Source organism: Rhinolophus sinicus, chromosome 1, assembly GCF_057876585.1.
Source record: "Rhinolophus sinicus isolate RSI-liver-muscle chromosome 1, RSI-T2T, whole genome shotgun sequence".
Lineage (NCBI taxonomy): Eukaryota > Metazoa > Chordata > Mammalia > Chiroptera > Rhinolophidae > Rhinolophus > Rhinolophus sinicus.
In genome coordinates, this window is record NC_142501.1 from 106753959 (window position 1) to 106769331 (window position 15373).

The 15373-nt window shown below is 41.2% G+C and overlaps 1 protein-coding gene across 3 annotated transcripts in view; it reads right to left on the reverse strand.

Moving 5' to 3' along the window:
* IL15RA (interleukin 15 receptor subunit alpha) overlaps nt 1-15373 on the reverse strand; it is a 54911-nt gene that overhangs the window by 22319 nt on the left and 17219 nt on the right. For all 3 annotated transcript variants that reach the window (XM_074325026.2, XM_019738264.3, XM_019738267.3), the window contains exon 2: nt 1466-1660. In XM_074325026.2, the coding sequence (XP_074181127.2) occupies nt 1466-1660 (195 nt within the window). The remainder of the gene's footprint in view (nt 1-1465; nt 1661-15373) is intronic.

A 15373-nucleotide genomic window follows, 5' to 3' on the forward strand; every position in this document is an offset into this window, starting at 1 on the left:
CAGGACTGGATATAAATAAAAAATAAACATAGAAATTGAAAACGGACACATCTGGCTTCCTACAATACAAGTACATGAAAGAAACATCGTTTCCCACCCTGCAGTTCCCATGTAAATGCAAACACAGACTGCAGACAGGGCCGGCAGCAGCAGCATCACCACGTACGCTCCGTTTCCCTCATCCCCCAGTCCCGCCCGGGCAATGGCGACGGGCGCAAACAGATGCCCCTACATCCCGTTGGCCACATCCCCGGAAGTGAAGCCTGAGCTCAGGGAACCAGTCTTGTATCAATGGCACGACCGTGGATGGCTTTTCTCCAGAGGGAGGCGCTGTCTCCACCTTCCAAGGCTAAATAAGCATCCTTGGAAAGATAGTCCAGAGAAAGGGCAGTCAGTCCTCTGTGGCAAGTACAAGGATTCCTCCTTGCCCTGCCTCTGAAGTCTGCATGACGTCTCCCAGGGAGCGGGTGGGGGGGCGGGAAGGGGGGAGCACCGGGTGACCTAACCGCTACCAATTCAGGGAGGAAGTCTGGCTCTCCGAGGAGTCCCACAGCACAGTTTGCTGCAGAACGACCCCCTCTCGCTGGCCTCCCCCATGGAGAAGCTGGGATTTTCACAAATGTTATATGAAATAATACGCAGCTTGTTGCTGGACATGCCTCAAGTATGCAATAAATGTTAAATCAGAATTCTCTTGGAAGGCCATGGGTGAATCTCTGTTTTTCTAGAGTATTCCTGGAAATGGCACTATTGGTTTCCACCTGCAGAACGTTTGGCTCCTGACATGGTTTTCCAGTTGCAGATCATTTAAAAGAGCAAACAAAACAAAACACAACGTTGATTCTGGCGACTTTCCCTCACACTTGCTCTGGAGCACTGGCTGAACACACGGCTTGGGTGGCCGAGGTAAGGGAATCTCTGCCCCATGTGTCTCCCCAGTCTCCTGGATTGGGTGCCAGTGGAGAAGAATGGCAGTAATTTCCCTGCAGGCTGTCTCCAAGGGAGACACTGGAAAAGCTCTCTGGGAAGCAAGCATGCTTGAGCACACAACCTTATCTGTAGCCGAATTCTTGCTCCCATAATCTTAAAGCATTGATGGTAATGATAGTTAATATTTACCAGCTTTCACTTAATCGTCCCAAAAGCCACAGTGTTTACATCAGGTCCATTTTCTAGATGGGGAACAAGAGTTCCGAGATGTTAAGGGCCTTGCCCAAGGTCTCACAGATGGTAAGTGGCAGAATCAGGATTTGAACCCAGACTTGTGAGACCCCCGAAGCCTATGGATTTCCTTCCACCTCCAGGAGGTGCCATTTAGAAGCCCATTGCTTTATTCAGCCTCAGACCTCCACACAAATCTCTTGGCCCCTCAGATGGGCTCATTCAGCGTCACACATTGCAGCCCTACTCTCTGTATGGCCTTGGCAAGAGTGGAGGGGAGCAATGGTGCAGGTTGGCTACTTACTGATGCACTTGAGACTGGGAGTTGTCCACTTGGTAATGTTGTCGACTTCATTGCGCAGGCACTTAGTCAGGCTGGACGTACCAGCTTTACGCTTGAAACCAGAGTTACAAATATACCGCTCCCTGGAATTCTCCTTGTAACTCTTGACATGGATGTCTGCGTGTTCAATAGGTTTGGGAGTAGAACATGTGGTACCTGCAAAAGTGCAAATAAGAGGAGAGAGATGAACACATTTCAGCTTGTTCAGAAGCCTCCCAGGAGCCTTGCCTTACGTGCCAACCATCCAGCATAACTAGAGAATGAGAGGAGTTATGGAAAACCTCTGCCTCTTTACAATATTATTGATTATACTCCGCAAACTGTCTTTCATATCCCCATGGCAATATTGTGGCTACTAATTTGTGCTTTCTAATCCCCTCATCTTCTCCCTCATCCCCACTCCCCTCCCACTTAGCAACCCTCAGTTTTTTCTCTAAAAAACAAATGTTAAAAAAAAAGTTAAAACCTCTGCCTCACTCTCCACTTCCCATCAGTCTCCTGCCTCAATCTCTCCGCAGGTATCCATCTCTCTGTTTCTCTTCTGCCCTACCCACGCGAAACCTCTGAGCTCTCCTGCCTAAACAACAGCAATAGTCTCCAAGCAGCCGGCATCATCATTAGAAATGCATATTTGATGGCTTCACTCTTTCCCGACTTTCTGCTGCTCTTAGAATAGAAACTAAAATCCTTAAGAAGTCTTTGAGGCTCTGCCAGACCTGGCCCTGCCTTCGTCTCTCACTGTGCTTCCTCTGGCCACACGTGCCTGTGGGACCCCGTGCCACCCACAGGCCGATCCACCCTCCCCTGACCCCACTCTTGGCTGTCCATCTCCTGCCCTCCTTCCTGGCTTACTTCAACATCACTTCATGAAAGTCTTCCCTCACTCCCACAGTCAGCTAGGTTCCAGACTTCTGTGTTCTCTTCCTGTACAGTCGTTTTTACAGTTGTATTTAAGATGTTGAGGTGATGTGATGAATGTTTGTCTCACCGTCTGCACAATAAGCTGTCGAGGGCAAGCTGTTTTGCCCAACATCGTATCCCATGAGCTTAGTATAGTACCTGGTGAGACAAGGTGCTCAAGAAATACCTGTGCAAAAAATGAGTGGATGAACTTTCTTCCCCAGCACCAGGCTTAAGTCTGACCTTCTAATATAAGTGAGTTCAGCTTACTTAATTTCTACACATATCTCATTCTTCCAGCTTTCTCGGAAGAAACCAGAGGCAAGGTGAATTTCCCCAGATGGTTCTCCTTTTGTGTTAGCTGGAATTAAAAAGCCAGACTCTAAAACTTCAACTAAAAATCCTGGCTGTGGGGCTCTAGCTCTGTCCTGTGGAAATAAGGAGTTTCATAAATTAGTATCTAAGGGTACTGGCCTAAGAAGAAAGGGAAGAACTGAATTGTTGGCTATTTGCATTTTGAGGATGCCCTATTTGTACTGACTTTTTGTTGTTAATTATTTTATGGCCTGTTGATATTTTTGCATCCTTAGAAACATTCCTTTCCTATATAAAAGCAAGTGACATTGAAGGTTAAAGATAACTTGACTTTAATAAGTTGTAGGAATACTTCTGACTTTTTTTCCACATTATGTAATAATAACAAAACTTACAAAAAAGAAAAATTAACTTTATTTTCGCTAGGCAAAAATGAGTGAAATTGGTATTACTTATCATACACCTAATGTAAAATGCTACGGATCCCAGGAAAGAATCTATTCATGAGGACTTGATAACAGTTAAGTAATATCCTCTTTGGCACCAATTTTGTAGATTGGGGTTCTATAATGGAACCCCAAAAGCGTCCTTAGATCTTAAAAAGTGAGGACCCAACCAACGTATTGCTCTACCACATTTCCTCCAAACCAGTGTTGCCAGCCTATCCTTGTTTAAGATGAAGTTCTGTCCAAAGCCAGAAAGAGTCTACTGCACACAAAGTTAAAAAGCAAGATTTTTCTTTAACCACGTGAAACAACTGTATGATCATTTTAAATTTAGTTTTCAATTACAGTTGATATAGAAAGTTATATTAGTTTCAAGGGTACAGCATAGCGATTAGACATTGCTGTAAGCCGTAGGGGATCACCCCGATAAGTCTAGTACCCATCTGACACCACAACTGTATGATTTTTATACTCTTTTTCCTATTAATTCAATACATGATTAGGTTTTCTTACACGCAGAGGAGATGAACAAGAACTGGTTTCTTAGACCAAGCCTTGCCTGAGGCCGTGGAGGTGGCTTAGAGTGGGCTGTGTTGGAAAGGAAAGTCCCACAGAGGGAAATTCTTCTGCAGCATTTTCCATTGTCCTGGAACTTGTACAAGCACGTCAAGAAAGGATCGCCCCCCACCATCACTAACGTGCACACGCAGAGTGGTTCATTGGCTGAGGTGCAGGAGCCAAGCTTCCCAAGTCAGCGGTAAAACATAGCAATCTGTGGGCTGCCTGCCTACAGCTGCCTGGGAAGCTGGCTTTTTGGTTCCAGGTCTGGAAGCCCGAATAAGTCTCTGCTGAGCAGCTGGGACATCCTCAGGGGAGAAGGTTGGGACTCCGCCAAGGGAACTTGGTGAAATAATCTTTCTGCCAAGGAGGGTAGATGGAGGGGGAGACCGAGTATCATGGCAATCAGATTCACAGACCAGAGTAGGACCTCCCCCCCCCCCCCCCCAGTTATGTCTGTGCTGGGAGTCAGCAAAGTATGGCTGCTGGGTGCAATTCCATCCGCCACCAGGCTTTTGTCAGTAAAGTTTGATTGGAAAATAGCCTATTCGTTTATGTATTGCCGCTAGCTGCTTTCACAAACTGACTGCTGAGCTGAGTTGTTGCAACAGAGGCTGGAAAGTCCACAAAGTCTAAATTATTTACTCTCAGGCTCTTTACAGGAATAGTTTGTCTGTCAATCCCTGCTCTACGCAGCCTTTAAACAAGTCGTTGCCCTTGTTACTGACATCCGTTGCCCAGGTAGTCAGCATAGAACTGGCAGTTCTTAAGGTAATACAACCCAAGCAAAAATAAAGGCCTTTCCATGGGCAAAATCCACCATAAGTCAAGAGGCAAATGACAAAGTGGGAAAAAAAATGCATCTCATATCACATAGGGCTAATCTCTCTCATATATTAAGAGCTCCTGAAAAAATCAATAAAAATTCTACCAATCCCATGGAATTACAGGAAAAGGATATCAACAGGTGGTTTCCAGAAAAGGAAATACAGATGGCTCTTAAATATATACAAAGATACATATTCAGCCTCATTTACAATGAAGGAAGCGTAAAATAAAACTACGTAAGGTAGCAGGTTCAGCTCCCAAATTGGAAAAGAACCAAATGTCGATTAATACACTGTGTTACTTTCAGATAGTTCATACAGAACTTAGTGAGGGCATATCTGCAATCTAAATACACATGCCCTTTGACCCCACAATTCTATTCCTAGGAATTTATCTTGTAGATATATCTGCAGAACACTTATACACATCCCCTTTCACCCAGCAATTCCACTTCTAAGAGTTTACTTTACAGGTGTACTGGCAGATCTGTGAGTGTGTATAAAGTTACTGATTATAATAGCCAGTACCTGTAAATCACCCCGTATGTCATCAGTAGGACACAAGGTAAATTACAGAACAGCTGCACAATGAAGAAGTACGACCCAGCTCTTAACAGTAGACGAAGAAAGCGCTTCATGCACCGAAGTGGAAAGATCCTAAGATACACTGTTGGGCTAAGAAGAAAAGGGTCAGAACCTGCCACCATCAGTGAAAAAAGAAACAATACCTGTACACATTTTTTTGTCTAGACGTAAACTCTTTGAAAGGATACACAGGAAACTATTATTAGCCCGGGAGAGGATGGCAGACTTCACTGAATGCCTTTTCATACTTGTTGAATTTTTAACACTGCCTATGTTTTACCTGTTAAAGATGCCTTTGGAAGATTTTGTAGTGCTCTGTTTCTTAAGTGGGTATATACATGGGTGTTTATTATTCTTTTTTCATATATTACATATTTGCTGGGGTGAAAATAAAAATATTTATCAACCAGTGCCTCTCAGGTGCCCACCAGTCGGAATAGCTACTGGTATTAACCAGGACCAGGCAGGGCAACCACTGGCCACGGATGAACAACCACACCATGATGATTGGCAGAATATCAGTCGTGCATATATGTTACATACTGTTTCACATGTATGAAACACTTCATAATAAAAAAGTAGTTTAAAGTACTCTACTGCAGGAAGTCAGAAACCTTGGTTGAGCCTAGGGCAAGAAAGGGCTAAATCACGCCACAGGTGGGCATTTGGTGTGTACTGTAATACATCTCCTGCTACGTGAATGTGAGAAATGCAAGAGATCCTAGAATTAGGAATATTCGCCCTTTTCTGGGCAGCTTGGGGTAAAATCAAGGATGAGAAGGCTTATAAGGCCACGTGGGAGGATTCTGGACATCTTTTTGGAGGACAAGATGCAAAGTCCTCCCAGCAGACTTTGGATGTGACAAAGTGCATGTGGATCGAAAGATGTTTTATCAGAAAATGTTACCAAAAGAAGATAAGAGCCAGAGCTAGAATGATTAAAGTTTGTTTGTTTTTTAACCTGTAAAACTGTTAAAAATTCCCCTCTCCTTCTAATTAGAAGTTGAAACATTTGAGCAAGATTCAGACCCCAAGATGTTCTTTGGTTTGAAACTTAATGGCTAAAACCAAGGTGCTGGGGCTTGCCCGGTCATGTACCGTCTCTTTATTTCTGCGGCCTCTCTCTATAGACAGACGCTCAGCAGATCTGCAGGGTAAGCCCAGAGCTGCTCTGACAGCTGGTTAGCATGACACCTAGTAAAGTTCTCCATTTTCATATGTGAGTTTAGGAATGTGCCAGGATCAGGCCAATCTAGTCTGGAAGTCTGGATGGTTGAGCTACCTGAGAGTATGGTGAACACTCAAATGGATGAGGTGAGTTCGGTCACCTATCCAGATTAGACTGTGTGCTAGGCCTGGAGGGGGACAGAGTCTAGAAAATGTGACCATCTTCCACAGTTCTGAACGTCGCAATGAGGATTCTGGAACACAAATCTCCATCCATCCATTCTGGAAAATGTCTCTGATCTTCACCCAGGGTTTAGACGATGCTGATTCAGTTCTGTATCCTTCACATTAGCCAATCTTGTTTGATGTGTCCCAGTGGAATCTGTGCCTGCTTTCCAGCAATCTGAACCTTCTTTGGATTGGGCACGAACTGGGGTCAGCTTTGATTAGCCATGGGCCCCACGGAGCAGCTTTCTCCTCTCTTCTCACCTGCTCCTGTGGATTGGCGTGCCTCTGCCTAGAAACCCTAGTTTTCTGGACTAGGGCCCTGGCCCTCTGCCCAGGTCTTGCCCACCTTTTCCTCCAGAGATTAACACGTTGCATATGGCGGGGTTTAAATCCCTCATACCCCTCTGTTCCGGCAGGTTTTTAAAAGAAATTACTTTAAAATGCACTCTTCTCTTTAAAGCATAAATGCTTCTATGTCATTTATTATTTTTCTATGGAATTTTTTAGGATTTACTCACCTATGATGTTAGTAATCCCTCCTGGTGTGATACTGCAGAAAGCAGCTTCCTTTGTGCAGTGGGACACGGCAAAAATTGCATATGTACCGAGTTTTACTTCTCACTTTTTTTGATGCGCACACTTTACACACCCGTGTGTGATATTTTTTCTTTCTTCTTCCCACTATGGGCTCCAGATGATGCGTGGCCAAATCTCCCAAGAGCCTGGCCGGATTGTCTTCCTTGGGGGCCCGCTGTGTAGGCACTTTCACAGCTGGTTCCCTATCGCCACTCGTCTCACCTCCCTGTCTTGGCCTCTCACTGCTCTCTGTCCAGTCTTTTGAAATTCTCGTTATCCGTCCTTAACACATGGCTCAGAAAGAAAAACAAAGATTCTCTCCAATACTCTCCACCTGATGGCTAGGTTTGGTTGTCAGAGATTGACTGTCAGAATCACTAGGACACTTATGCATTTCACTCCCAGGATCGCCACCTTCTGGACTCCTTATGCCATGTCCCACTGGTCAGGTGGCCCTCTCCAGACATCAGAATCAGAGGGAGCCATCTCAGAATTTAGAATGTGCTTAGGACAATGTACTATAAAGTGCCTGGCAGCCTTCAGACAGGCCAGCTCACTGGTGGGTCAGCTGTCAGACTCCCCGCTCCTACTTCAGGAAGCCCTCCCCTTCAGGCTCTGTCACCATGGTTTCAGCATATCCCATACCTGAGCCCACCCGAGCTAAGGTAGCCTGGTGGATCAGTCACTCCAGGCTTCACTTGCTCTTCCTAGTCTCAAGAGAGAAAATGGAGGTTCCTCAGAAAATTAATAGAATTACCATATGACTCAGCAATCCTTCTCCTGGGTATCTACCCCAAAAATCTGAAAACATTTATCTGTAAAGATATATGTACTCTGATATTCATTGTAGCATTATTTATGGTGGCCAAGACAAGGAAACAACCAAAGTGTCCTTTGATAGATGATTGGATAAAGAAGATGTGGTATATATACATAACGGAATACTACTCTGCCATAAGAAAAGGTGAAATACTGCCATTTATTACAACATGGATGGATCTTGAGATTATTATGCTGAACGAAATAAGTCAGAAAGAAAAAGTCGAGAACCATATGACTTCACTCATATGTGAGATATAAAACTGAAGGCAACAAAGGAACAAGACAAAGAAACAAAAACTCATAGACACAGACAACAGTTTAGTGGTTACCAGAGGGTAAGGGGGGATGAGGGTAAACAGGATCAAATATAAGATGATGGAAGGAGAACTGACTCTGGGTGGTGAACACACAAAGTTCTAGATAGATGATGTAATACAGAATTGTACACTTGAAACCTATGTAATTTGACTGACCATTGTCACCCCAATAAATTTAAATAAATAAATAAATAAATAAATAAATAAATAAATAAATAAATAAATAGAGAGAAAATGGATTGTTCGATTTTTGTTTTTATTCCAACCACTGACTCTTCTTTTAAAGTCCCATTGACATCTAATATTACAAACACACACACACACACACACACACCTATGCCATCCTTTATCACTCCATACTGATAGTCTCAATGCTCTCTTTTCACTTACGTGGCTTCTATAGTGGACTCAAACATTACATTTCCTTTTCAGTGAGATCATAAGATAATCATTATTTTAATTTACTAACTTTCTAAAAAGAAACTATTTCCTGCTAATATCTGTGAACAAAGTTATTACACGGAAGAACTCTAGCTGTTTATGTAGTGCACTTCCTTTACCGGCCTCGCTCTCTCTCGCATCCAGTATTTGGGTTGTACCTCGTTTGCCTGAATCCCTTCCAAAACATTGTTATTCACTGGATAGTCCTCAAGCTCAATTTTATTAACTGATTTGAATTTCATATAATGTTCTAAATCATCTGATCTTTTCTCAGTTGCCTTTTTTTCAGTCTTCACTGTTTTCTGTGTGGTTTTCAAATTGAGGATTTTTGTCAGCAAATTGTTCTATCTCTTCTAAGTCTTGAGATTGTCTCCTGAATTTAGGATAGTGGTTTTCCGCTCTTAGGGTTTGTAGCACACTTTGAAATAAAACCTGTGTGCCCTGTCACTTGAAGGAATTGAAAAAGTCAAGGTAACGGCAGCCATGTCAGCAAGAGGTGTAAGGAATCCCTGCTGTAGTAGGAGGGCGTGGGTGCTGACATGTGACTCCTGTGGCATCCTTCAGAACTGGTCCTGTGTGAGTGGGACAGTTTATTGAGTCTGTAAGAACCCAGAGTTCTAACAGCTTTCAATAAATATGCAGTCTTCTTTGAGGGTGGCTTAGCTTATTCCTCTTAACCTTACAGTACCTTTTTCAGCTCAACATCCCTTCTGCCAAGCATCGTTACTAGAGGTCTATTCAGTTATAGCCACAATGAAATTTACGCACTGAATGGGAAAGGGTTCACAGACAATGTGCTATGCACACAGTTGAGAACCACTGTTTTAAAAGCAAAAGCAAGCTGGGCCAGATACTGAGTCAATAGTGATTGCTTATAGCGTCTGTAGATTTTCCTGCCAAGCCCACCTCTGCTGTTACATCTGAGGGCAAAGGTCTAAAAGTCACTGTCAACTCTCCTTTTCTTCTTGATAATCTGTAGGAACCAGTCATCGTCAATGAGTAAAACAAGTCCAGTCCAGGTTTCTCACTGTTGGAGAAAGTTATAACTGCGAAAGGGGGAGGGGACAACTAGAATGTACCCTACGGTGTTGGCATAGAATCGAGGTTGGAGGTATCAGTATGTAATCAGTGTGTGCGTGTACATGTGTGTGTACATTTGAGTGTGTACGGGCAAGTATGTACATGTGTGTGTGCTAGCTCTGTCCTCTGATAGTACCTAGAAGCAACATTAGCAGCAAATATACTTGGTATCCAGATCTTAGTCTCTACAAAAAGAAACCGTGGCTGCTTGGAGAAAAGGCTGATTCCAGGCCTAAGACACGGAAAGCACAGGATCAGCATGGGCTGTCTCATACCAGAAAGTCAGGAAGTGCTCAGAGAATGATGCAAACATGTCAAAAGGATACAGTGGCCAGGTTGAAACGGCTCTCACTGGCCAAATCTGGGGCAATTTGAGTATCAAAACAAAGATAGTAACAGATTATAGAACAAAATAAAACAAAACTCCATTAAGTTTGCAATATAAATAAATACCGTGTTTCCCCGAAAATAAGACCTAGCCCGACAATCAGCTCTAATGCATCTTTTGGAGCAAAAATTAATATAAGACCCGGTCTCATTTTACTATAAGACTGGGTCTTATATAACATAATATGCAACATGTGGTCCTGGATTATATCCAGAATTAGGGAGGAAATAGCTAAAAAGGACATTATTGGGACGATTGACAAAACTTGAATATGGACTGAGAGTTAGATAAGATTGTGTCAAGGTTGAATTTCCTGATTTTGACAATTGTTCTGTGATTATATTAGAGTTGTTTTTTAGGAAGGTATGTAAGAGAATGTTATTTTTAGGAGATAAATACTGAGGTATTTAGGCATAAAGAGGCATCCTGTCTCCAAATTACTTTTAAATGCTTTAGAAGAAAATGCATATGTTTAATAAATATATGCGGGTAGAGGGGAGGAATGATAAAGCAAATGGGGCAAAATGTAAACACTTGGTGAATCTAGGTAAAGGCATATTGGGAAGGTGTTTGTACTATTGCAACGTTACTGTAAGTTTGAAGTTATGTCAGAATAAGTTAAAAAATAAGCAAATTTAGTATCCAAATAAAAACCACTTGATGAGTGGCACTTGGGGCCCTTTTTTTTTTTAAGATTTCTATTGAAGGAAATTCTAAGAACCCTTGTAAACTCAGGCCAAGATTCTCTTTGGGTCAGGAAAATATTCTTTAATTTCCGTAACTGTGGTTTTCACAGTGCTAACTTTTCCTCTTCCCTTGTCCACTCTTGATACCTTTTAGAGCGTCTTCTTTCATTTCCAAGGCCCAATAGTGGTGTTTCCACTCTTTCCCCACCTGGTGTTTGATTGTAGCTTTGGTTTGCTGTGACACTCACCATTGTCCCATCGGAGCCCCTGCTCCCCTCCATGAACTCCGCCCCTAACTGCCTTTTTATCTGCACCGCGGGCCTCGGTGTCAGTGAGCACACAGTGGGGTTTGTCACGGTGCTTCATCCTCCCCCCAGAGTTCCTGAGTCAGTAGGACTCAGGGTAACCCCTTGTTCTTACCTTTCTCAGGTCATGGCATTGATTCCGTCAGTGAGGATTTCTTTTACAGCTTCCTCTGGAGGTGCTCTTCTCAATTTCTTTTCTAATACATTTTAATTTAATCTAACGTCCCCTTCTCCATCTCAAATCTCTCTCGCTCTCTCTCTCTCTCACCCTCCCTCTCTTTCTGTGTGTGTTTAGCTTGGCAGTACCATGGGTTTAGCGTTGTGCTACCAAAATCTTAAATCTGCATCTGTGATGCTTCGCTATACTTTGACATAGCTGGGAAAATACTAAGAGATAGAGGGTTGGGGTAGAGTCGGGCGAAATGACCATTAAACTCAACTCTGGAAATTCGACCGTAGCAAGAATAGAGAGTCCCATAAAAATACTAGACTCTGCTCTGTGATAAAATGTTCCTTCCTTCTGAGGGAACCTTGGACCTTTAGACCTCTGGGGTAATAGTATGTCATTGGTGAGTGCCACGGATCGGTGACTGCCATCCAGCCACAGATTAATGATTCCAGGGAACATGGCAGACATGAGGTCCCCAGGGGAACAGGCTGGGCAAAGACTGGATTTAGTTGGTATAAATGTATTTAACTGGTTTTCCCTCATCTGGCCCTTTTCTTCCATATGCTAAGTCTGCTCTTTGGAGCTGATAGCATCATTGTGTTGGGCCTGGAGGAACTTGTGAGATCACAGAGCTCTCAGCCTTTGGAGGACTGATGGCTCCCACCATGAGTTATGCTAAAGCCTCAGAAGGGAGAAAGGGTCTAAGAATCCTTACTTCAACCGAAACACCACACACACAGTATTGCAAAGACACCTTGCTCAAACCTTATTTCCACTTAGCATAATATCCTTAGCATAGTCCCTACTGCAGCATATTGTAAAATTGCATCCATTGTTAAGGCTGAATAATATTCCATTGTATGTATAGACCACATTTTGATTATCCATTCACCTGTTGATGAGTAGTTTGCTTCCACATTGTAGCTATTGTGAATAATGCTGCTATGAACAAATATACGTATGCAAATAGCTCTTGGAAACCCTGCTTTCAAATCTTGTCGGTATATACCCAGAAGTGGAATTGCTGGATCATATGGTAATTCTATTTTTTTATTTTTTGAAGAACCTCCACACTGTTCTCCACAGCAGCTGTATCATTTTACATTCCCACCAGCAGTGTACAAGGGTTCCAATTCTCTACATCCTTGCCAACATTTTTTTTATAGGAGTCATCCTAATGGGTACAAGGTGTGTATCACTGAAGTTTTGATTTGCGTTTCCATAATGATTAATGATGTTGAGAATGATTTCATGTGCTATTGGCCATTTTTATATCTTTGGAGAAATGTCTATTCAAGTTCTTTGCCCATTTTTGAATGAAGTTGTTTGTTTTATTGTTGTTGAGTGTTAGGAGTTCTCTATACATTCAGGATTTTAATCCCTTATCAGGTATAATGATTTGCATATACTTTCCTCCCATTCTGTAGGTTGATTTTTACTCTGTTGATAGGGCCTTTTGATGTTCAACATTTTCACAAAATCCAACATGTCTATTTTTTCTTTTGTTACGTGTGCCTTTGGTGTCATATCCAAGAAATCATTGCCAAACCCAGGGTCATGAAGATTTCTTTCCTATGTTTTCTTCTTTTTTTACATGTATATAACATCATTTAATTTTTTCATTAATCGGTTCATAACATTATATAAATTTCAGGTGTACAACATTATAATTTGATACCTGTATACTCTATTATGTGCTCACCAGGAAAAGTCTACTTTCCTTCCATTACCTTATATTTGACCTCATTTACCCAATTTGTCCTCTCCCTGACCCCTTTTTTCTTCTGGTAACCTCCATTCTGTTGTCTGTATGTATGAGTTTGTTTTTGTTTTGTTTTGTTATAAAGAAGATGTGGTACACACATACACACACACGCACACACACACAAAATGGAATACTACTCATCCATAAAAGAATGAAATAATGCCATTTGCAACAACATGGATGGATCTTGAGAGTATTATGCTAAGTGAAATAAGTCAGATGGAAAAGGACAAAAATCATGATTTCACTCGTATGTGGAATATAAAACAAAACACTAACAAAAGAATTATGCTTTCTTCTAAGTTTTATTATTTTAGGTCTTTGATTTATTTTGAGTCAATTTTTGTATATGGTGTAAGGTAAGGTTCCAGCTTCATTCTTTTACAGGTGGATGTTCAGTTTTCCCAGCACCACTGGTTGAAAAGACTGTCCTTTCCCAATTGAATGGTCTTGGCACCCTTGTCAAAAATAATTTGGCCACATATGTGGTGGTTTATTTCTGTGCTATCTATGATTCTATTCCATTGGCTCTATTCTATTCTATATGTCTGTCCTTATGCCAATACCACACAGTTTTGATTACTGTAGCTTTATAGTAAGTTTTGAAATCAGGAAGTGTGAGTCTTCCAGTTTTCTTTTTCTTTTTCAATATTGTTTTGGCTGTTGGAGATTCCATATGAATTTTAGGATGGGTTTTTCTATTTCTGTAGAAAGATATTATTGGGATTTTGATAGAGAGTGCATAGAATCTATAGATTGTTTGGGTAGTACCAACATTTTATCAGTATTAAGTCTCCCAATCTATGAACATGGAATGTGTTTCCATTTACTTATGTCTTTTTTAATTTCTTTCAGCAGCGTTTTGTACTTTTCATTGTACAAGTCTTTCACCTCCTTGGTTAAGTTTATTCCTAAGTATTTTATTCTTTTTGATGCTATTGAAAATGGAATTGTTTTTGTAATTTCCTTTTCGGGTTGTTCATTAGTGTATAGAAATGCAATTGATTTTTCTGTGATGACTTTGCACTCTGCTACTTTGCTGAATTCATTTATTAGTTCTAACAGTTTTTTTGTGGAATGTTTAGCGTTTTCTACATGTAAGATCATATCCTCTGCAAACAGAGATCATTTTATTTCTTCCTTTCCAATTTGTATACTTTTTATTTATTTTCCTTGCCTAATTGTTCTGGCTAGAATTTCCACTACAATGTTGAATAGAAGTAGTGCACGCAGGCATCCTTGCCTTGTTCCTGATCTTAGAGGAAAAGTGTTCAGTCTTTTATCACTGAGTATGAGGTTCACTGTGGGTTTTCATAAGTGGCTTTTATCATGTTGAGGTAGTTGCCATCTATTCCTAGTGTTTTTAGTGTTTTTATTATGAATGGGAGTTGAATTTTGTCAGATGCTTTTTCAGCATCAATTGAGATAATCCTGAGGGTTCCCCCCCCCCTTTATTCTATTAATATGATGTATTATAATACATTGATCAGTTGTTGAACCATCCTGCATTCCAGGAAAAAATTCCTCTTGGTCATTGTATATAATCCTTTTAACGTGCTGCTGAATTCAGTTTGCTAGTATTTTGTTAAGTATTTATGCATAGATGTTCATAAGGGATATTGGTCTGTGGTTTTCTTATTTAATAGTTTCTTTGTCTGGCTTTGGTATCAGGGTAATGTTGGCCTCATAGGATGAGTTAGGAAGTGTTCCCTCCTCTTCGATTTTTGGGGAAAGTTAGAGAAGGATTGGTATAGGGTCTTTTTTAAGTGTTTAGTAGAATTCAAAAGTGAAGCTATTAGGTCCAGGGCTTTTCTTTGTCAGAAGATCTTGATTACTGATCAATCTCCTTACTCGTTATAGGGCTATTCATATGTTCTATTTCTTCATGATTTAGTAGTGGTAGGGTTTGTGTTTCTAAGACTTGGTCCATTTCATCTAGATTATCCAATATGTTGACATACAATTGCTCACAGTACTCTCTTATAGTGCTTTTTATTTCTGTAGAATTGGTAGTAAAGCCCCCACTTTCATTTCTGATTTTAGTAATTTGAGTCTTCTCTCTTTTTTCTTAGTCCATCTAGTTAAATGTTAGTCAATTTGTTGATCTTTTCAAAGAACCAACTTTTAGTTTCATTGATTTTTTCTATTGTTTTTCTAGTCTTTATTTTGTTTATTTATGCTCTAATGTTTATTATTTTCTTTATCGGCTAGCTTTGGGCCTAGTGTGTTGTTTTTCTAGTTTCTCGAGGTATAAAGTTAGGTTGCTGACTTGACTTTTGCCACATCTTTATTTG